General features: G+C 49.3%; 1 protein-coding gene across 5 annotated transcripts; it reads right to left on the bottom strand.

Annotated features, from left to right (window-relative positions):
* Positions 1 to 23093, bottom strand: ZIC4 (Zic family member 4). Of its 5 annotated transcripts, none has more exons than XM_030822693.1 (6): positions 20391 to 23093; positions 19710 to 19880; positions 16756 to 16840; positions 9816 to 10433; positions 4870 to 5185; positions 1 to 2803 (listed from the first exon to the last, which is right to left on the bottom strand). In XM_030822693.1, coding segments are annotated over exons 3-6 (1005 nt in total). In that variant the 5' UTR covers positions 16826 to 16840; positions 19710 to 19880; positions 20391 to 23093; the 3' UTR covers positions 1 to 2802. The 5 variants fall into 5 exon arrangements, with proteins under 5 accessions (XP_030678553.1, XP_030678551.1, XP_003256731.1 ...); XM_030822691.1 differs by having other exon boundaries at positions 19706 to 19880; XM_003256683.4 differs by lacking the exon at positions 19710 to 19880.
* Between the last annotated feature and the right edge of the window lie 5 nt (positions 23094 to 23098).

Here is a 23098-nt window from a genome sequence, read left to right on the forward strand (position 1 = left end):
AAAGAGGACGGGAAACATCACATTATTTATTTCCAAAGAAAATAGCCAAATGGAGCGCCATGTACACAAAGGCCTTTGGAGGGAAAAGGAATCACAGATTTAATATCATTTACATTTACATATTTACAAGATCAAGCCATGGCTTTCAACTCTGTTGTTCACTCAACAATCACTTTCAGTCGAACAACTTTTATTTTCAAGTTAGTTCATAATTTAACTGACACTAAAGAGACATGATAAATCACAAACAGTATGGGTAGAGAGGGTACAAAGAGTCTAAAGGTTTCAGCCAGGCTTTTGTGTATATGTGAATTGTGATTTCAAAATGTTTGCCTGTCTGTATAATTCATATTCATTGCAATTATTACATTTTCTCATAAATTAGCAATATAAACAAACATATGGAGACCTCCAGTTAACAAATAAAATCAATATCAGGAACAACATTTTGCAGCAACTATAATAACAGCATGGGTTACAGCTTGGAAAAACTTCTTTACAAGTCATTTATTCAGCACACACAGAGTAGGGGGACCAGCACATCCTTATTTATTTAAACCACCTTCAAAACCACCACAGGAGTTTTGGGGAAACCTGAACTGGGTGAAAGTTTCTTTGCTGGGCACAATATAAAATGAACAACTGCACATGTGAATGAGAGGAAGGATGGGCATTTACATGCATTTTTGATCACTGTGTTGTAGACCAAACCTTCTAAACTTCAATTGCCAAGATTCTGAAGGAAACAGGAAATTAATAAAACATCTCTCTCCTTCAGCTATTCTCCTTATTAATGGCAGACAGGGCTTGCTGATTGCTGCTAGTGAGAAGAAACACACAATGGGTCTATTTTTAGCAGAGGTGGCTTTGAAGGAGCAGGAGATATTAACAATTGCTTGGCTGCATTCTTAAGTTCCAAGGATCCTGGGCAAGAATATTAGGAGCCTGAGGGGTACCCAAAGGAAGCCCATCTAGGTGACCCAACTTGGGCTGATTGAATGCACGCCGGAGCAGAAAGAAGCAGACACACAATTATGGACTTAAGGTATGTATTCTGCTTGCACCCTCTCTGCATTCTTTTCCTCATGTCCCAAAGCTTGTCCCGAGGGCCCCCCAACTTCTGCATACTTCACCAGGCCAGGCCCTGACCCTGATGTCTAGGCATTGCTTTTGTTTATCCCTTAGCAAGACTTAGACCTAAAGTTATGTATTGGTGCTGTGTGTGGATATTTTTTTAAAAGAAGTTTGATTTTTATCTCTTTAGAAACGGTTTGAAACTAACGGGGCAGAGGGAGTTTGACAGAGAGGAGAACAAATCGCTGACAAAGAACCTTTTACGTTTCATCAGCGTTGTTAGGACGACAAGCAGGAATGTCTCAGATAATAACTCCCACTTCAAAGATTTCTCAGCTCAATAGAAAGCGGACCATCCTTTTTATTCAACCACAAGGACTGGCACTAAAGAAGACTCCACTGTTTGATTTTTTTTCACTGTGTTTATTTTTCCCCTATTCACTGGGGTACTTGGATAAAATAAACAACAAGACAATTAAGGGAACATGGACTTCTAACTTTCCTGCCATCTTCCCCACATCCCCTTGGCCTTGGGCTCTTGAGTTTTCATCTAGGACAAGTCCAGGCCTAAGGGTACCACACACCCTGCCTTAGAAAGAAACAAGTTTGAGGGGCCGCAAGAGACGTATGGGATGGAGAGGAAGAAGAGTGGCACGGAAAGCCAGAGTGGAAATTCCCAAGGGCACAGTCTGAACTCCTCAGCCTCCCCCAGGGTGGCTCCCTTCCCCCCAAGTCCCCATTAAATTTAAGCCTCCATCCTACTCAAGAGTTAGAAAGGCGATTTGCACAAAACTGAACTTGGAATGCTCATTTGTTAAGCTTCGGAGGCTGCTTTAAAATCATTCACTCCTGATCCTGGAGACTCTTTGGGGCGCAGTCAAGATGCACAGAGTCCTTGTGCTCCTCCCTTTCCTGAAGGTGTCCCCTGCGCCAAAGCCTCCCACATCAGGGTGCAGAGTGAACCCCTAAACGTGGGCAAGTCGGGTTCTAGAAAGGAAGTATATACTGGAGAGCGCAGTGACAGTATTAAATGGCGTGAAAGCAAAGGTCAGCGCAAATGTATCTTAATAGAGTGTCTGTAGTGAAGTGTGCCGCCTTTGAAGCGGCCGCTCCCCGCGCGTATTTCCATGGCGAGCCTAACGCGGCATGCTGATGCACCGTCAAACTCACACTTTCAACCCCAAAACCCGACTCTTTGAACAACCCGAGCTTGATTAGACCTTTCTCCTTTTCTTTCCCCTCTTACAAACCATTTCCTCGCCTTTAGAAACTCGCCATCAAACCCAAATGCGCCCTCTGATCACCGCAGAAAGCAGAAACAAAGGGGGCTGAGCGGCGATTCAAGCGGCTCTTTTCTTCCTTCACATTATTATCCATTTTTATTATGATCGGGTACAAGTGCCCATTCGCGTGGGTTTTGTTTACCGGAAATTAAATGAAAATGATTTAGTCCGCGTCAAACAAAAATATATACTTGTATACACAAGAAAAAAGGTCTGTTAGACGTAAATATTATGTCCTTAATGAAAAGCCTGGACGGGCTCCAGGCTTGGCCTTTCAGGATTTCAGTGCGACTTGCACATTGCCATAGAAATCCTAACTTACCATGAAGATGCACCGTGGCGAAGAAACACTGCTTTGTGCGCGGGCCCTTTGATGTAGCAGGCGCGAGATGCGGGGCGCTCAGCTGCGCGGAGCGAGATTACCTTGCGAGCAACGCGGTGGACATCTGTAACAAGCAAATGAAAAACTAAAGGCGATTAGTGGCCGACCAAACATTTTTGTTTTATTTCATTATTTTAGATTAAGATAGAAAGCAAAATGGGGAGCCTAGAAACAGAAGAGAAAGAAAAAAGTCCTACTTCAGGAAGGGGGACTTTTTAAAGATCGGCAGAAGCAGCCAGTTCCGCAAATGCCCTCTGCACCTTAGTGATGGGGTTGGTGTTTCACTATGGGAAGGAGTTGTTTGTTGCCGACTGCCCGCGCTGGGTCAGGCAGCCTCTGGGCCCTATTGTATTAGGGGTAGACAGGAATTTCAGTCCCCCTTTCTCAAGGACGGATTCACTAAGGGTGTATTTGGAAGACTGCATTTTTATTTGGAGTCATGAAAATAGTTCTACTCCAGTTAGGATGCTATTTCATCTGATGAAAGTTGTGGGGGCTGCGGGCAGGAGTGCTAATTGTCTAATTGTGTCTGAAGAGGATAGAGCAGAAGAAAATTCATCAGTGGCAGGGCCAGGAATTGTTTGTTGGGCTCAGATTTTTAAATTGAGGTCTTTTGTGGGGCCCTCCCCAGAGAGAAAACTCACCTCCCTCCCCAGTACAAACACACTGATTTTCAAATTCTTAGGGAACTGGGATGAATCTGCCAAAGCTTTATTATTTTATTTTCCTTTACTTCTTCAAGTCTTAGCTAGGATTTTGGGGCAGCCCCATTCTCCCTGCAGATGGGGGGAGGGGGTAAACAGGACCTGATATTTTTCCCTTTGGCAACAGTTGCAAAGGCCTTTCTCGCCCCCTCCTTCAACATCTGGTTCTTTTTTTCTGGGGACTTCATATGCAGCATATCAAATACGCATTCAATCTAGACCCACTGGGTGTTTGCCTTTACAGTAATTATTGTGGATCATTTCTCTAGTTCCTCCTACACCTTTTTAAAAATAAGACCAACATTGTGCAATTACTGACAAAGACCATCACCGAATTGACGCAATTCACCCAGACACGGCGGCCTAGGTCAGGTCTCTCCACTTTAGAGGCCTCGACTCAGTGACGTCATCAGCTCGCTCTACACCCGAAGCCCAAGCACCTACAAGACTCCACAGGCAAAGCCTCTACAGGGGTTGGGGTGGGAAAAGGGCCCAGGGAGGTCTCACGGCATTGAATCCTGAAGCCTCTCTGGTGTTCCTTTGTCTGTATTTCTTGTTGTTTTGAATTCACTCCCTACCCCAAGTATACAACGTATATCGAGTCTGTGGACGACAGGCAGATGTTTATCTGTGTGCCCAGGCCACTCCATAGGGGTGGAAGCGTCTAACCACCACCTACCCACTCCCTGCTGAAAAGACGATGAATCTCCCTTATCTCCTTTATAGAGGAGGTTGGAAAAATTAGGACTTGCGTATTTTTTGTTTCAAAGGATACCTAGGGAAGGGGAAACCATAGGAAGGCAAAGAGGAAAGAAACTGGAGTCAAGAAAACGGCTCTGGAATTCCCTTTGCCCCCTTCCCTTGATCTGAACTTCTGAGGTTGGAATTAATGTGGGGGAGGGGAGCGTTAGAGTGGGGGTGGGAGCGGCCCAGTCCTCGAGAAAAATATTTCCCATTCTGCGAAGCATGCGGGAAATTTGTGGCTTTACTTTTGTCAACTGCAGTTGCCAGGATTGCACATAAATTCTCCAATTTTTTTCCATCTGCCTGTCTCTTTTCGCCCCTAACCCTGGTTTTATGATACCCAGTCATGAAGGCGAGTGTGGGGGTGATGGTGCTGAGTATGACTATAGAATAAATAGGGGGATCATATTTATCTTTTAAAATAATGCACATTATATTAGCGTACTCCGTGAGCTCCAGCAACTATTACAGGTGGCTGGCCGGCCTTCCTTCCTTCCGCCCTCGCCCTCTTCATGCCTCAGAAACGTGGCCTACTCTGCATTCGGTGTGTGTGGAAGCAGCAACCACAGAGGCAGCCCTAATACCGGAGGCGGCGGCGGCAGCAGCAGGGCCAGGTGGTAGCTCCGGGCTGAGAGTCGCGGCGGGGGCAGCCGCAATGGGGCCCAAGCCCTGACACACGTACCATTCGCTCAAGTCGGCGCTACGCGCCGCCACCGCCGCCGAGGAGGCCACCTGGGACTCGTGGCCGCAGTCCGACGAGGGCGACACGAGGGCAGACGGTGTAGCCGAATCGTAGCCAGAGCTGGGCGGCGGCGAGCGCCCGTGCACCTTCATGTGCTTACGCAGAGAGCTGGGGTGCGTGTAGCACTTGTCGCAGCCCCGCACCTTGCACGTGTATGGCTTGTCGCTAGTGTGCACGTGCGAATGCTTCTTACGGTCGCTGCTGTTGGCGAAGCGCCGCTCGCAGCCCTCGAACTCGCATCTGAAGGGCTTCTCGCCTGGCGGAGGCAACGCAGAGACATTAGTGCTCGTGGGTCGTGTTCCCGTCAGGTGCTTGCCACCCTCCCCCATTCGTCTCTGATTTTCTGGAAAAGAACTACAAAATATTTTCAGAAATCCCTTTCCATGGCGCCTCAGGTTGAGCACCCCTTTCCCTCGTGCAGAGAGCGCCCCCGGTGCCCTCTCCTGAACGCCTCCATCCCTCCCGCCTTCCTCGTCTGGGCTCATGGGGAGGGTATGGAGGAGGAGCGACAGTGACTCCATCTTAGTCGAGTTTCCATCCTCGAAAATCCTGATACACTCGGGTTGTTTCCTCCAAATTTTCTCCACTTGGTACCAGAAGCACCTCTGCTCGGAAATACATTAAAGGAGGAGCTCACAATATAGTTAACGGGGAAGCTCACATCTCGATTTAAAGTTGCTGTTTCAGCCAAACTTCTCTGCCGCTTCCCCGCCCAGCCGTTCACCACCCCCCCACCCCCATCCTGGCCTAAATTGTTTCCTAAAGTAGGTTTGCTCAAATGCCAAAGCGATGAAATAATTTAAGGATGCACAGCCGATGCACATTGTGTGCGCATAAAGTGGATTCGTGCTGCAGGGAAAGGTATTCTGAGCAATGATTCACTTGAGAAGAGATTTTTACAGGATATGGAACCCCCTCCCTCTTTCCTTCCACCCCCTGAGGGCAAACATTTAGCAGCATTCTTCAAATCTTGCCTAAACCTTCCGGGATCCCTCCAGATACGCTCGCCAGCAATAATATTTTATTACGCTGCTCCAGAGGCCTCCCGGAGACGGTGCTGTGGGCAGCTGGCCCTCCCAGTCCGAACTGACTTGCGATGTCGACCAGTCTGCCCAGACCACCCCCACCTGGCTGTAGGGCCTCTCGGGCCTAAGACGAGGGGTTGGCGCGGTAGGGTCCGCACAGGTCAAGTGGGATCCAAGGTCTCTACCGCAACCACGCCCTTGAGCGCTGAGGCTTCGGGAAGAAAACAGCTGCTGCTGTCAGGCCAGGCCTGGCTCCGCAGACTGGAGGGCGACCAGGCGGCTGGTATAGGCCGGGGAGGGGCTGGGATCCGTGCCTGCGATGCACTGTAGAGCCGAAGGAAGGCGCGAGTGCACGTTAGAGTGACAAAATTGGCCGGACCGAGCCCCAATCGGGGAGCTCACGGCCACCTGAATTAGCTGACGTGTAGGAGAGGAAAGGACCCCGAGAACCCGGAAGCCTAGATTCCTGACGGAGCTGCAAGTGCTGCGGAAATGGGGGAAGAAGGTTTCTGGGCGCTTTAAACAAATGGCTGCCTCCCAGCGCTCTGAGTTAAGGGACCGGCTACCTAGCGTCTAGCTGAGGAGGAAGACGCACAGCTGGAGAACAGTTGCCTTTGTAGTTGCTTCTCCCGCCTTATCCAGGAAAAACAGGCGCTTTGGGGCTGGTTAGAACAAACAAAGCCCCAATTCCCGAGCCCTGTTGAGGCTCGGACAGAGAGGTTTGCGCGCAACCTGCGCTTCTGCGCAATCAGCGGCTCCTGAGCCCGGGTCTCCGGCACCACCCGGCCGCTGGATTCCCACCCTACAGGAGCATAGCTAGTACACTAAACCCTCTGGAAGGTGTTGGCACCTGCCATTTCGCGGGACACTGGCACCATTTTATAAAACAGTGATAGAAAGATGCGGAATAAATCAGTGTTCCTATTTGCCCCTATTTTTATCTCCTCTGATTCCTGCCAGCATTTGCAAACCCAAACTTTCTTCCTTCTTCCCTTTCAAAAAAAAAAAAACTTACAAAAAACATACAATTCAGGGCCTGCAAAAGAAACCAAGGTTATTTTGAGAAAACAGAGGTGAAATGGAATTAGAGTTTGGTGACCCTCCGCAACAACCCCCCCCCCCCACACACACACACACACAAATCCCGCCAAAAGCTTGTCCGATCTCGTGAGCGCCTCGCTGGACATTCACGTAAAACAAAAACAATTTTTTCGCTCCAGACGAGGAGCAGAGGAGAAAACAGCAGTACACTGAGTGATACCGGCAGCCGGGAAGTTCGCAGGCCCCTAGGAGGCCAGGTGAGGCCGCGCCCCAGCTTGCTCCGGAGCTGCAGGAGGCGCCCTGGTCTCCGCGCTTGACATCACCCCCGCCCCCCGCCAACACCCGGCCTCCAGTCCTTCCCCCTCCCTCCAGCTCCCTGCACTGCGCCCTGGGTGGGTGGGTGAATGTGAAGAGGAGGCGTTGGGCTAGGCCCCTGCAGCCCGCTCGGAGCGTCCTAGGCCTGGGGCTGCGCTGTGAAAGACCCAGATTCTCATCCCAGAGGCCCCGCAGTCCAGAAAGGCCTCCTCTCCGACCCTGCGCCGGGTCCGCCGGACAAAGTTCGGAAGCTCGGGCTAGCTGGGCCAGCGCCATTTTCTCGCACTTGTGGCTGGATCTGGTTGTCCCGGCGACTGCGCCCCGGCGCGGTCTCTTCTCCTCTACCTCGGATCCCCAGCACTGACTCGCCCTCAGACGCCGGGGAAGGTGTGGCGAGCTCCCGGCCCCGGCCGAGGGGTCCCGGGAGAGGAGCTGGGTGGCGGTGGCCAGGCAGAGCGCGGTAGCTGGCCCGCGCCTCCCTCCCGGAGGCACCATTGTTCCGGGATCGCTGTGACCGCCACAAAGTGAATCCTTTCGGTGCGGACAGTCGCCTTCAAAGCCAGGCCCCGGATTCAGGTCAGGGAGAATCTCAACTCCTGAGAAATTTGCTCCTGTTTGCCGCTTCCGCGACTCGAGGAAATGAAACGCCATTAATATTTGAAAAGGCAATTATTTTCCTGTTGAATCGAGAACTGTCTTCATGAATAATTTGTAGTGAGGTCTATTGCCATTTGAGAAACATTTTTTTCTCTCTCTCTCTCTCTCTCTCTATCTCACTCTCTCTCTCCTCTTTTTATGACTTAGGAGGGGGATTTGAGGGAAATGCCCGAGCAGGCCAGACTCTGTAGTTCGTTGTTGGTCGTGTTTGTTTGTTTGTTTGTTTGTTTTTGTTTGTTGTTTCCCCCACCCCCCACCGCTAATGAATCAGGACCGCGAACCGAAAGAACGCACAAAATTCTGTCCTGAAAACACGAAAACCTGAGCCAGCCGTGGCGCACTGAACTTGCTTCTCTGCTGTAGGTCGACTGTGCTAAGAATTTAACCATTTTCTGCTTCACAGAATTCAAACAGTGGGCCGGCAAAGAGCTGTAAAAGTTTGTTTGTTTAAAAAAAAAAAAAAAAAACCCTGTCATTAAAGATGAGTTCCTTCTCCAGCTCAGGACTGCGAGTCTACCTTCCGGGTGTCCGCCGCCAGCTCCCGGAGTAGCAGGCCTGGGGCCAGGATTCCAGTGTGACCTACCGCCCCTTCCCGAAGCTAAAACTTCGGGTGAAGGGGTGAGATCCATGCGACATTGTGGGAAACCCTGAAAAGAGCTCAGGGAAACTGTACACTTCCAGACAAGCTTTAGAAATAAAGTGCCAGGCTCCAAGTGGACTTTGGTCTGGTCTCCGCATGTGCCAGTGTCCGGGCCATGGACCTTCCTCGGGAAGGGAGAGTTTGGGGACAAGATAGGCGTTAGCACAACTAGCCTTAGGAAGTTCTTTGACTCCAGCAATTGTCGATGTTCCAGCAAGAATAGGGGCGAGTAAGAATAGGGGCAAGGCACCGGGCAGTAGGAGAAGTGGGGCATCAAGCTGGAATTCATTTTATTTTCTCCTGTCCCCACCAGTCCCCTTCTCCCGCCCCCAAAATTGGGGAGGGGAGAAAGATGTTGATTTCTTAAACTTCCAGGGAGGAGGAGCGAGAAAACCCTAACTAAGGAGAGTACAAACAATGGCTGCTAAACTAATTAATGTAACTTCACAGGCTGTTCTGGAAGTGTGAAAACTTTCTCCTTGCAGTTGTATTAATTAGAGATGCTCTGGCCAGAGGAGTTCAATTTTGCAGGCTCTTGAAAGGTACTCCTTTTTTTCTGTTAACTAGAAGTAGCAGATGTAGTTGACACATGTCCCCATTTCCCTTAGCAGCTTGGTAAATGATATTTAAGGTGGATAGGTCCCGTTAGGTCTGTGCTAAAGCGAAAGTGAGGGTTCACCGAACATCCCTAGTGTCCGGCCACCAAGGCTCAAAAATAGGTACAAAGTTAGCCCATTCGACCCCCAACTCCTAAAGAAGGCTCCAGGGCCTGGTAACCTCTCAGTCCAGGTGGGCCAGGTTATCAGGACGACAGGTGGAAGAGTTCTGCCGCGCAATTCCAAAGGGACCAGGAAAAAAGTTAGACAGCTGTTCTTATGTCTTTACGACTTTGGGGAACAATGCTGTTTTAAAATATCTTAAAATCAAACTCTTAACAGAGAGCACGTGTTTGCACACACAGGGTCTTAGGCACGTTCACCCTTGTCCCCCCAGAACAGAAATCCCGCACTATCCTCCCTACACACAGCCTCCGGAAACTTCTGTGATTCTAAGTATAGAAGCGCATAATTAATATTTTATGGCCTTGGCTCATGGAAACAACACCAAAATATTTTCCCCCTCCCCTCAGTTGGGACTTGAGGAAATCCAGACCCGAGGGCCTGCTTCCCCAGAGGGTCCGCACGCGACAAACAGCGCCGAATACTGACCTGTGTGAGTTCGTTTGTGTATTTTGAGATTTTCTGATCTAGCAAAGACCTTCCCACACCCCGGGAAAGGACAAGGGAAGGGCTTCTCGCCCGTGTGCACGCGGATGTGATTTACAAGTTTGTATTTGGCTTTGAAGGGCTTTCCCTGGCGCGGACACTCCTCCCAGAAGCAAATGTGGTTGGCCTGTTCCGGGCCGCCGACGTGCTCCACGGTGACGTGCGTGACCAGCTCGTGCATGGTGCTGAAAGTTTTGGAGCAGAGGCTCGGGGTCGCGGTGCCGTCGGCCGCCAGCCACTTGCAGATGAGCTCCTGTTTGATGGGCTGGCGCATGTAGCGGAAGAAAGCGCCAGGACCGTGGGGCGCAGCGAGGTTCACCGTCAGGTTCATGCCCCCGTAGCCATGCAGGGCTGCAGCAGCTGCCAGGGCGTCGCTGCGGGCCGCAGGCCCTGGCGGGAAGGGCTCTGGCCGCGCGTACATGTCTCCAGGGAGCCCCAGACGCAGGAGTCCATTCAAAGGACGGCTGGGGGAGGCCTGGGGAGGCTCCTCGTGGAGGCCCGGGAACACCGAGGGGCTGGAGGCGGCGGTGAGCTGGGGGCCATGGTGTCCAGAGCTGCTACCTGTTGTCGAAACAAATAGCACGCATGAGAACGGGTGGCGTGGGCAGCGCGCTCTTCCCTGGGCCCCGGGGGGCAGGCCCAGCCCTGCAGCACTACGGCCTCTGCAGTCAGCCGTGGAACTCAGAGCCAGACGGCGCCAGCAGTGAACCCGATGGACAGAGCGAGGCCAAACACCTCCGCCGCCTTTGGGCCGGACTGCTGTTCGGCCAAGTCCCCTGCCGTGCCATGAGCTAGAAAGGGATGGTAGCGGCAGAGTAGATGTAAGGGGTAACGGAAAGCGCAGGGCTGAGTCTGTGGGTTGCTGGGGGTTCTGCTCCAGAGGGGTAGGAGCTGAGCCCCAAGCGCACTTTGGCGGCTAACACCCCGGGGCGCTCCGGGGCACGGTGCCCTGCCAGGGAGTGGAGGTGACAGAAATGATGATGTTGGAGGTGGTGGTGGTTCTGAAGTTCCCCAGCCATATATATTTTCAGTGCCCCGCTTGGCTAGGAGAGGGCGGCCGGCTGCTTGCCGGCCCACGCTCCCCGGAGCTCCCTGTACCAGGCCGCTAACACCACTGCCACCTGACAGTGGGGAGGGGAAAGGAAAACCACACAAAAAACTTGTGTAAAGTTTTTTTTTTCTTTCTTTCTCTTCTACTTCCCAAGGTTTGGATTTGGGCGCGCCCACCCCCTTGGCTATTAATGCCTAGGCGAAATCCTGCACACTACAGAAGTAGCAGCAGGGCGCGTTAGGAAGTCAATAGAGATTCAGGGCCGTGGCCTGGACCCACAGAGAGGAACAATCGCCTAGGTCGCCCATTGGCCCGCGGCCGGGTCCGACGTCAGTGATGACAGGTCCTGCCGCACGCGGTCGGTCTCTCTCTCTCTCTCTATCTCTCACACTTCCCCGCTCCAACACCCACCCCCTCACACACCTCTCCCCCGAACACATACCCTCTTTCCCTCCCTCACCCCACCCCCACAGCATCTCACGCTTCCACTGCTCATGCGCTCTGACCCGGGCACAAATCCTTTTCTCTCCCCTTGAGCCTCCTCCCCCTCCTTTCTGGAAAGCTGAGTGGATCAGCATTGACTCAGGGCTCCTGGAAGTACTCGGGGCTGGGTTATGCCACCATTCACCACAACTTTGGGGAGGCAGAATTGCGGGACCTCAGTCGGGGCTGATGGGCAGCATCGTGTGCGCAGAGATGGCGGTCTGGTTGGGCAGTTTGTCCCTGTAGCCTGCAAGAGGAGGGGGTCGGGATCGAAGGACCGAAGGAGGTTGCTGACTCAGGAGCCAGGAGCTGAGAAACTCCTAGGCTAGCAGCTGTTGAGCCTAATTTTATTTTCTGGCTTTCTCCGAAATGTCTCGTTTCCCTCATCTTTCTGGTCCTTTTCGTCTCTCTTATTTTCCCCAAACCCTCTACCTCACTTCGTCTTCCTTTCTTCTTCCCTCCCCTTCTCTTTCCTCCATACTCTCTTCCCATTTAGCCTTGCAGGCTCCTCCTCCCCGGTGTTGGAATGCTCAAAGACTCGCGAAACCCAAGGATCTGGCCCCGACCAGGGACAGGATTAGGCGGGAAGTGGTGACGGCTTGGAAAGGCTGGGCTCGAACCCATGTCTTCCTGAAAGGACTCTACCCGCTACAAGTCACACCCACCCGCCGGCCGGCTGGCCAGAGGAACAAAGGAGTCGGGCTTGCATCCAGGAGAAACAGATTTTCGCTCTCGGATCTCCCTGGGCCAATCAGGGATCCTGAGCGCTATACCCTGCAGTCGTACGGAGCCTCTGGGAAAGGGGATTTAAGGGTGACTTCCACTTTCAGCTTCGGCTACTTGTTGCCTGCGGTCCGAGCCTCCTCTGCTTCCTCCTACCTCGTCTTAGGCCTCTGTAGAGAGTGCACGCCGCGTTTCCCCTTCCAGGCTCTGAGAGGGCCTGCAGGCCCGTGACCGCCTCCGACAAGATGCCCTCCAGTGCTAGGGGGGCCACCTTGGTGGGATGGGGGTCGGTTGGTTGAAAAAAAACTTAAGTTCTGGCTCAGTCGAGTGTGGCAAAAGCCGGGGGGCGGGGGTTGGGGGGCTTTGGGGGCGGGCGGTAGTCCTTTGTCTGAGCCGACGGCTAAGGTCAGCTGCGATTTAAATCCGGCGATTTAAAGGGCTGCTGGCCGGGACTCCTGCCTTGTCGCTGCAGCCGAAAATGCCAGCCTAAGTGCTTGGGCTTCCCTGGCGGCCATAAAAAGTGCCCCCCCAAACAGAGAAAGGCTTGTATGTTTAAGAAAAGTTTTAAAGATAGAGTAAAATATCCCATACACCTTAGCAGAGGCAAGAAGTTTCGGCAGATTACCAGCAATGCTGAATAGAAATTGACTGAACTGCCCCTCCTCCCATCCCCAGCACCAAGGACTATTCTTATACATTTCCTGGTCAGTAAATAAGGCTTTAAAATTTTTTTTTTAAATAATTAACTGATGTATAACAGTTGGCAGATTCTTTGAGACCTTCATTTAATGCATTGTTCCTCCCTTGGGTGCACTTTAGGGAGGGATTAACTTCCACAATTTCTCTCCACTTAGACACGTCCAGGTCTTTCTGCTCTTCCTACAGGAAGAGCTTGGATAACTCTACCAATAGATACTCGTCAGTATTTAAAAAAAAAATAAAAAATGTTAGAGAAGAGTATTTGACTGCCAGACCCCCACTCCCTACTCTCAAAACCAAGGGCTTCCACACAGCAGTTTTGTGACTAGACTCTCAGGATATGTCTCCCTGGCTTTCACCTTCTTCCATGTTTTACTCCTCCACCAACAGGCACCATCTCTCTGATCCTTCCCCTGTCTTCCCTTCATCCAAGCAGTGGCATGGCCAGGTTTCCAGTGAAAGGTTGACACATCTCAATGAGTCATTTCACCTCACAGGTGTATGTTGAATGATGCAATTGTCTAGGCAACTCTGGACTGAACCCATGAGGGGCTCCAAAAAGCTAAACGAAAGCCAGAGTATGTTTTTACCTGAGACTCCTTGCCCAGCTGTTTTTACTGTCCACATCTTAACACCGAACTTGTTCAGCTTATGTGGTATTCAGGTTTAAGTGCAGGGGAACTTCTGCAATAGTCCAGCAATTAAAATATTTTTTTCTCCACTGGACCCTAGGCAACCTAAAACTAACAGTTCAGAATGTTTGTCAAACTCACTTTAGCTTTAAGACTGATTTGCACAAACATGGATTTTTTTTTTTTTTTTTGAGAGAGACTCGCCCTCTGTTGCCCAGGCTGCAGTGCAATGGCACCATCTTGGCTCAATGCAACCTCTGCCTCCCCGGTTCAAGAGATTCTTCCACCTCAGCCTCCCAAGTAGCTGGGATTACAGGCACCCACCATCATGCCTAGTTAATTTTTGTATTTTTAGTAGAGATGGAGTTTCACCATGTTAGCCAGGCTGGTCTTGAACTCTAGACCTCAGGTGACCTGCCCGCTTCGGCCTCCCGAAGTGCTGGGATTACAGGCTTGAGCCACTGCACCCAGCTGGATTTCTTAATATATACACTGTGACCCCACCTCCATCAAATCTTTGAATAACAGTACGGACAGATAGGAGAAGAGGGGTTTTTAGTTGTTTCAGGCTGTGGAACCCTTAGGAAGCCTGGTGAGTCTGTTGAACTCCTAATAGTCCAGCATTTGCTGCATATATTCATCATAGAAGAAAACACTAACTTCCCAACAGAAGGTTGTGAAAATAAAGATGCATTTTTTTCTCATCCAAGTTTATGGGTCCTCTGGAATTCTAACCACTGACTCTCTGGACTCCCGGGTTAAGAAACAGAGGTTTTATACACATAATCTGCTAGCATACTACACACTTTCTGTTAGTCACTTTGCCTTTGAAAAGCTTTGAACTTGTGTATGACTTTTTTGTGCCAGCAGCAAAAGCGCAAACACATCTGATTCAGCCAAAATCATGGAGAGTAGGCTGGCCACATGGAGCTCCTTCCCAGATGCAGCCTTCTCTTGAAAGCTGAAAACATCTGGACCCATTTTGGGTAGCTGCTTCTTGCTTCAGTAGCCAGGGGTCAGTAGAACTGCAGGTCACTGAGGTTGCCTGATCTTTGCAAGTTCCTTAGAGCTATATGGTCTATATGTTGGTTGGCTAAACCCGGCAATGGGACCAGACATTCTCCTAGAAGGACATTTCCCCAGAGACAGCAATAAGGGAAAACCAATTGTACAACTAATATTTACAGACAAGGAACTTTGGGCAATTACAGAAGGGTCTTCAAGGTATATCTTTGAAATAAGCCCCAAAGCATATCCAGTTAAAGGTGATAGGGCATCAACATCTGAGAGGCATATTTTAGTCTTTAGAGAGATCATTTTGAGTCCTCCAGAGCCTGGGAAGCAGGGAACTCAGGCTACAGAGATTATCAATTGAGCAGTCTAAGGAATGGTGTCTCCTCAGTGGTCTTCAGATTTTTTTTTCCAGAAACATCTCACTATACCTGCCTCCAACACCAAATGCTTGACTGAAGCATTCTATTCCTACCCATGCCCGGAGCTATAGCATTGTTAAGTCTACTTTTCTGCTTCATTTGTAGAGAAAGAGTATCTCACAACCCACAGATCTTTACCACATGTCAAAATGAAACACTGGAATCTTGTTTTCATGGGGACCTATTTGGAGCATATTCCACCACTAGACCCCAAATATCCCTCAATCTTCACAGCCTCTGCAAAACCAATGCCCAGAATCATGTCCTAAGCACTTTTGCTCATCCTACCCAGACGAATACAATGGCATGAACAAGTGATTTCCTAGTTCTTTTCTAGAAATAGAACATTCTGTGGCCCTACCATCTGCCAGAGCTCCTTAAATCACTGGTTTGAATGTCTGATCTCACTCCCTTGGAAAGAAAAAAAAAATGGAGGATATTTCAGATCTACAGCTGGGCTATTTTTCCATTTTAATATTTTAAGCAATGCTAAATTAAATGATGATTATTTACTGTAAGCGATGCCCAGATCAGGAGCTGGGCCTTACTCAGCTGAGGGTCACTGTATAGAACCTGGCTAGAAACAAGTCTTGTCATCTGAATGTTCTGCATCTAAATCAATAGTCACTTGTTCAGTTCTTTCTTCCCTGTTTCTGGCCAGGTTGCCACCCTAAACAGAGGTAAATTTCTTTAGAGGCTAGTCACAGACAGACTTCAAGATTCCTACAGAAGGAGGTTGTCTCTATTCTTATGCAAAGAAATAACTTAAGCCCCAGGAGCCCATCCCTATTTCTAAGCCCAAATTGTTCAAAGGAGATGAGATCTATTAGGATTTTGGCAATAAAGGAGGATATTCTTCTCCTCTGCTATGGAAATTTGAGTTTTAAACATCATTAATGGAACTGAGTATGGAAGAAAATATACTTGGGTATGCTTTAATTTCCAAGCAAGGATTCTACAAAACATCCTGTGACAAAAGCTTAGGAAACATTGCTTTTGGATCTTCCAAAACAGCATTAAGGAATCAAAACAACTGAATTTACATATTAACTCATACCTCTTTTGAGACTTTTGCCATTAAATCATCCCCAGATAATATAGAGAGCCATTTCCGGGGTAGGAAATGGTTGACTTTGGTTAAGAAGGTTCCTTTGCCTACCAATGAGGGAACATCTTTGGAAGCAACCATCAGCTAGTGATACAGTTGAAATGAGGAAAACTAGACGCCTGGAAGGGAAAATACCCCACCCTAAATCATATGCTTATTCTAAATGGAATATTAAATTAAATTCTTCACAATGAAGGTATTCCTGACAGAGCAGCTGTCAGTCACTCCCTGTTCAGACACCACATTGTGGGAACCTCATCACTACCACATTGCAGAAGGCTGGTATCCCTGGTAAAGATGATGTATATCATGTAAACCCCATCATCCAGATCAAAGTCTGCTTCTTTCATGGAAGCCAATACATGTCAAACCTCATTCCAATCAAATTGTCTGGAAATGAATTCAAGATGAATATGTCATAGAATAACGTGACAGTGGAATTGCAAAAGGTCAGGGGTGGTTGTTTCAATGAGAGAATCGTCAGATATTAATTCTGGAACGTCCAGATGAGTAGGCATTGAGGGGGATTAGCTGGCTGCTGGTGGGACGTTGTGTCATTGATTTGTGTGCAAATGTATTGAACACTAAGGAGTTCTAAGTTTCATTTGAACTCAAGAAACTCCCCCCAAACTCTCAACCCAACATAAACAAAAGACAAAACAAAACTTCCTACTTAAAAAAAAAAAAAACAAGAAGAAGAAGAAGAAGAAAAGAAACCAGCAAACCAATATTCAAAGGAGGATTTTTAACTTACTTGACTCTTTTAGAGTGTTTCGGTAAAGCCGTAATCTTTTCCTCATCACCAAGGATGTCTTGTATCTCATTTTCTGACTTTGAGCCTGTTTGGGAAGAAAAGAGTGACAGTCACTAGTTAAACAATTTTACACGTCTGTGTGGCAACATTCTGTGGTTTGAATGTATGAATGAAAGAAGGAGTTGATCTGAAGACCTTTCGGTCTTTCTTTGACCATCTTCAAATTTTGAAGCTAAAGAAAAGGATTCTGCCGGCAACTGCCCATATTGCAAAATGATATATCTTTGGTGATAAAAACATCGAAAAATTATAATTTCCCAGCTGGGCTTTTATTTGAAACTCCTTTGTTGTTCTGCCTTGCAAGCAGAAGTAAGCTCTCTTTTACTCAGTGCTCAAAAATCTGTAGCTTCTCAAATTTGAATTAATTGCATAAGAAACCTTATTATTTTTCCGAAGTTTATTAACTGAAATTTAGTGAGGTGTGGTGAGGAGAGCCTAGTGAACTCTGAGAGATTAGCAGTTAAAATTTGATTTATAACTGTTGGAATCAAAAGGAAAGGAATTTCTTTGCAGGTTTTCAAATCCTGTTCTGCCTGTGGTGGTGCAGAATTCCTTAGCCTCACATTTCCCACACCCCAGACCCATTTGGGATTCATCACCGGTTGACTTTTTAAAGTTAATATAAAATTTGTCAGGTTAAAAAGGTATAATTTTAACCATTTGGTTCAAATCATCCACATTTCATAGTGGAGAAGGGTAGAAATAACACCTCCCATAAGATATACACATTACTCATCAGATTCACCTTGTGGCTAAAGCTACCAAGCCATTGGCCGCCTTAAATACTTAAAGCCATCCTGAGGACCTCTGCATCTGTCAGGCAAGGCTGAGGCAGTTGAGCAGCCAGACAGAAGCATCTACCCGGCCCCCACCCTCAATTTGGCCTAGAAAGAAAAACAGTCATTGAAAAGGTCTCAGGCTGGACAAACACAGCGAGTCCTCTGTCAATGGGGATGTCTGTCCACAGAACAAGCAGTTGTTTAACTTGTTGAACCACAGGCCAAATCCAAGTGGGACTCTGTTATCTTAAAGGGTATCCAGTTCTCTGTGCACAAAGATCTCTCTCTCTCTCTCTCTCCCCCCCTTAACCTCCAACCAGAATTCCAACTAGCTTGGCGGCTTTTACCCTTCCATCTCCCCTATTTTCTAGGTCCAGGCCTGGGAGGCAGGGGGGTAGACTCACCTTTTCTCAGAGGGTATTATTATTTTCAATTCTTTCTAACCAAAAGGCATTCTTCCCCAAAGGTAATAAGCTCCTTCCAGCACAAATCAGGAAAGAAAGGAGGCCTAACTTTGCATTCCTACAGAAGGGCGGCATGCTGGGCATCCTCGCTCTGAAATTTCCTCATGGCAGGATGTCTGGCATGGAAAAGTCCTGGTTGGTTGGCAATAATAGAATTTACTCTTTTGCTTCTGGGGGAAATGGGTGTGAGGTTCCCTAGAGATCCCTGTCCACCCATAAGGCAGCCCCAACCCAACTTCTAAGAGGTCTGGATCACTTCTGTCCCAGGTCCTGTCAGCCTTTTGTGCACTACAGATCCATAGACATGCAAACAAATATTGCAGAGGTTGGACTAGGGCAGGCAACAGGGACCTTAGGAGGCTCTCTGTAGCATTTCCATCACACAGCCTATACAGGGAACCAGGGTAAACATCTCCTTTAGTTCAAACTCTGACACCACTTAGCAAACAAGCCAGTCATCTTGCTGAAAGAGAGGTGAGAGAATTTGGGAGCAATCCTGGGGCCCCTGGACCTGAGGTCTCAAACAACCACGGAATGTAGAAACTCAGTTTCGTTTTCCCCAAATGCTTGCTCCCCACATCAACCACGGCATCTTAATTGCCAGTCCATAGCACATCCTGGAGACTTTTTGGAATCTGCCCTCCTGCCCCCACCTTGAGAAGAGGAATGGGTGCCAGGGAGCTCCAGTGATTGATAGTGCCGGAGGAGAGCCAAGAAGGTGGAACAGTGGGTAGGTGCAAAAAGCACCATTTTTATTTGGGGGAGCCTCGGAAGCTGCAAGTTGTGGGGCCGACCTAGCCGGCGCAGGACTACCCAAGGTCAGAGGTCAGCTGCAGCTAGAGACCAGTTCCCCAGCAGCTCCTTACTGATTAGACGGCAGACGCGGGAAAGCCATGCCCACCTCTCCGCTGCAACTTGTCCCTGGCGGGCGCAGAGCAAAAACCCTAAAAGCTGGCAGGGAGCTCCGAGCCAGAGAGGAAACTGGCCCCGGCCTTTGCCCGCTGCCTGATTTACTCATCTGCACCCTGCACCTTTCTGGCTCCCCTCCATTCGACCCTCAAGCGCCAGGAGTTTGCTGAGACTGGGTTGTGCAGGGGCCTTTACTCATTCTCCTGTTCTCTAGAGGGAGAAGCTTGGGTTTCCCAGCTCGGGGCTGAAGTAAGTGTGGGCAGCCTCCGGGTGCCCAGAATAGAGTTTGTATCAGTAGATCAGGCTGGGCATTTAGCCCTCCCTTTGAATCACCCCTCTCCCAACCTGCAGGCGGCTGAGACGGGAGAAAAAAGAGCGGCGTGCAGTGGTGTGGGTCGCTGCGAGGACAATACTGTCGAAAAGGGGGGAAAACATGACCTTGGAATCCAAAGGGAGTTTCCTGAAGACGTGACGGCCGAAGTGCAACCCTCCAAAGCCCCTCCGCTTTCCTAAGACTTTGACATGGGCCATTCATCAACCCCAACTTTCAGGTCCAACCTTTGAGCCAGTCCTAGCTTTCTTTCACAGCTCAGCTGTATTCCCTCCTCACTGGCCCCTAATTTCCAATGCCCCTGGGTCTAGGCTAGGGGCCAGAATCCTAGGAGCTGCGGCCTGCTCCCCAGAGAGCTAGTTGCTGCTTTTGTTCGGATTGGAGATAAAGAAAGCCAAGTCCCGAACCCACTGCTGGCCGCGCGCAGAGAGCAGATCCCAGCAGTCAGCTTCCTGAGGCAGGACCAGGATGAGGGAGGGCAAGGAGCCGCTCGGAGGTGGACTCAGGCGGCATCTGCCGTCAGGTTGGGGCGGAGAAGTTCCATCGTCTTGCTGCCATCTGGGCTAACTTGGCGCTTTGACCCTGGAGAGGGGAAGCAGAGACCCTCCTAGCCACCCCCTTAGGGGCAGAGCAGAGATACCTCCTGTAAAGGCCCCCTCCCGGCACCCGCCTTGCTCATTTTTCGCGAGGGAAGCTCTGGGCCACGACTTCCATTCTTGTGCCCACGGTGGGGCACCCAGGCAATTTACAAGGAGAGAAGGGAAGGCAGGCAGGCAACAAACTGCTCCTGGTTCCTGTGCCAGTGGGAGCCCCATTTGTACCCCTTTTGCCTCCTCCTGGGAAGAAGGGATGGACTCATCCTCTGCGTTGCCCCTTTGCGGAACCCCCTCCTCCCCTTAGTGTCAGTGGGGTGGGGCCTGTATCCACGGTTGGGGGAGGGGGGTGGGGTGAAGGAGGAGATGGGGCAGAAAGACTGGCTGGGCCTCTTCCCCCACTGGGGTTTGGGTGCCAGTGGCCCCCTTGAGCGCACTTGCTACCCGGTCACTGGAGGTACAGGTCTCTTCTGTCTGCCCCCTGGACTCAGGCACTTACCCCACTCCACCTGTTGCCAGGATCGCCTCATTTCTGCACATCATTTCGGGGTGGCTGAGAGGGGACCACAAACCCCTCCAAGCCTCTCTTTGGTGGTTCCAGCGAGGCGGTCATCCTTCACTTCTCCTTTTCCAGCTTTCGGGAAACAGTTAGGGAATGTATGATGAAGCAGAAATGAGCCGTCAGGATGATATTTTAATGGCTTATATGTCACGTTGGTGCATGTGGCTTTGAACTGGAGCCGCTCGCGTTTCCTGCAGAGAGCGCCGCAAATCCCACTTGATAACTTCTACAACCCACAACTTTTTTTTTTCTCACATTCACTCTTACCCTGTATATTTGGATGTGTTTCCTAAAAATACCCTCTTGTCAACGTCCCCGTTGGATTTCCAAGGACTGGAGAGGAGAAGACTGACTTTTCTTTTTTGAAGAATTATTTTCCCTCTCCCCCTCCCAACAGCTACCCTTCCCCCCTTAGGTCCCCTCCCTTGTTTTGTGTGTGTGTGTGTGTGTGTGTGCGCGCCCGCGTGTGTTTCCTGAAAGGCGGGCGAGGTGGGTTCAATATCGGTTCTCCCTAGTGAGAGGAATATAGCCTCTGGAGAAAACTTCTCCTTGCAGATGAGGTTTTCTCAACTCCAGGGGAAGCAGGATCCAACTTCCCCTTGTAGGTAAAAAGACTTAGTGCCTCCGATATATCTTTTTTTTCTAACCAGGTGTATAATAATTTTTAAAGATGCCTCAGCCCTTTCTTTACCTCCACTCCTCATTCCATTCCACTCAAAGTTGGTGGGAAATGCTGGGCTGCTAGACTCAGACTTGTTGATGGGAACAGAACAATTAATTTTTTTTCTCGAATTTATATTTCCCAGCGCAAGCACAAATGCTCAGCCAGGTCCCTTCAGGCACCGGGAAATCATCCCGGATACCCAAGCCGACTTTTGAGCAAGCACAGCCCATGGAAAGGGCAGTCCCGCCGGCCAGCCCCAAGCGAGAATCTAGTCGGTGAGAAGACCAGAAAACCAGAAAGGCGAGGAGCGGCGGACGCTGACCCTGCCTTCCTCCAGCCAGTGCAGTCAGCGCTGGCGTCAGGGCAAAAAATATATTCATTTTCATTTTCCTCTCGCTGGGGCACGGTGAGTTTCCTAACCGGGCCGCCTATGAAAGGATGAGTTGAGGTTTCTTTGTTTGGAAAAAGAGTTTAGGGCTTTGATTCAGCTGCAAAGAAGCCAAATGAAGTTAGAAACAAAGGGTAAATTGAAGGATTCCGACTCTTGGCTTTTTGTGTTTTCCTTACTAGAAAATAATTAGACCTAATGAATATGCAGACGCTTCAGCTAAACCCTCGGCCAGGACTGCTGGGTTTTAAACAGAGCTGCGGAGAAATGCAACCTTCATCCCCACAACCCCCCGCATCCGCGTGCATTTTTTGAAATGCATAAATGTTGCTCGGCTTAATTGATTGAGTCACAGGGATTTTTTTTTCCTGCTTTTAAGTACCATACTCCCCTACCTTTCAACAATCATTTTAATATATAGTCAATGGCTCTTTGTGGAAGGGACAAAAAGAAACTACGCGCAGTTGTTGAATAGACTTTGCGCTAGGCAAAGACAGGTTAATCGAGGGCCGCATCGCGAAAACAAGCGAGTGTTGTATGTTTGCACTGAATCCAAATGTCTGCATTTTCCTAACTAAATCAAAGGGAGTGTTATTTCTTTTTCTGCTCACTCATCTGAAGGTAAGTAAATTTTCTCTGGCGATCAAAAGCCTGGTCCGCAACAAAGACCGCGCCCGCTTTTTCCACCGTCCTGGTGTGGCGAGTTGCGGAATTTCAATAACTGTGACAAGGGTGACTGATTTGTGAACTAGAAAAGGTTTGAATGTCACAAAATTTACATTGGTCCTATCTATTGGGGATTTAAATACCAAAAAAGTATTCGGGGATCTCTAGGGAGCTTTGGGCAGCCCAAGGGAACAATGGCGCATTGGGAAATTTACAGTTTTACCTGAATGAAAGGGGCCCAAATAGGGAACAGGAGTGAGGAGAGACAGGGTTAGTGGCGGCAGTCGAAGGAGACAACGGAAAGACAGAAAAGAGAAAAATAACGCAAGAGAGGGAAAAAGTAAAGGAAACTGGCAACAATGTTTCAAATTTGCCATTAAAAAATTCAAACCTCAATAACCTGGAAACTTAAGCGCTTTCATCCACCTGTGTGTGTGAGTGTATGTGTGTGTGTGTGTGTGTGTGTTTTCGGGGGGTGGGTGCGGTGGTGCAGGAAGTCTGATTAGATAAAAGCGAGAAATACAGAGGCTACCGGTTACACAGAGAAATTACATTTTTTGTAAAGAGAGCATAGTGCCCGTGTGCTCCCAAGATCTTAAATTATAAACAGGAGGGGGACCAAGCAAGAGGGAAACAAACTTCAAAAGGAGCAAATAACAAAAGCCTCTTTTGCTGCCCTTGAAGGGAGGGGGAAGGGGGAAGAAAGAAAAGAAAGTTGCTGAATCGGGACATTCTGGAAGTGCCTTTGCTGTGTTTACCAGCCCCATCCCCGCCTCCTGCACCCGGAGACGTCCGAAGTCTCTAATCGCTCAGCGAAGAGTTGGTTTCGGGAAGGGCCGCGCCGGGGTGCGGGGGGGCAAGGGAGGAGGAGGAATGCATATGACTGTGAGAAGGAAAAGGAATAGTAGCAAAAAAAAAAAAAAAAAA

This window comes from Nomascus leucogenys, chromosome 11 (assembly GCF_006542625.1).
Source record: "Nomascus leucogenys isolate Asia chromosome 11, Asia_NLE_v1, whole genome shotgun sequence".
NCBI classification, from domain to species: domain Eukaryota; kingdom Metazoa; phylum Chordata; class Mammalia; order Primates; family Hylobatidae; genus Nomascus; species Nomascus leucogenys.

Bases quoted from the DNA above. Each gene is read 5' to 3' on its own strand.
- ZIC4 (XM_030822689.1), bottom strand. From the start codon at position 19,498: ATGGCCCATGTCAAAGTCTTAGGAAAGCGGAGGGGCTTTGGAGGGTTG. The intron at 16,841-19,405 runs GTCATGTTTTCC...CTTCCCAAACAG, and splicing joins AACTCCCTTTGGATTCCAAG to GCTCAAAGTCAGAAAATGAG. The intron at 10,434-16,755 runs GTAAGTTAAAAA...TTTCGACAACAG, and splicing joins AAACACTCTAAAAGAGTCAA to GTAGCAGCTCTGGACACCAT.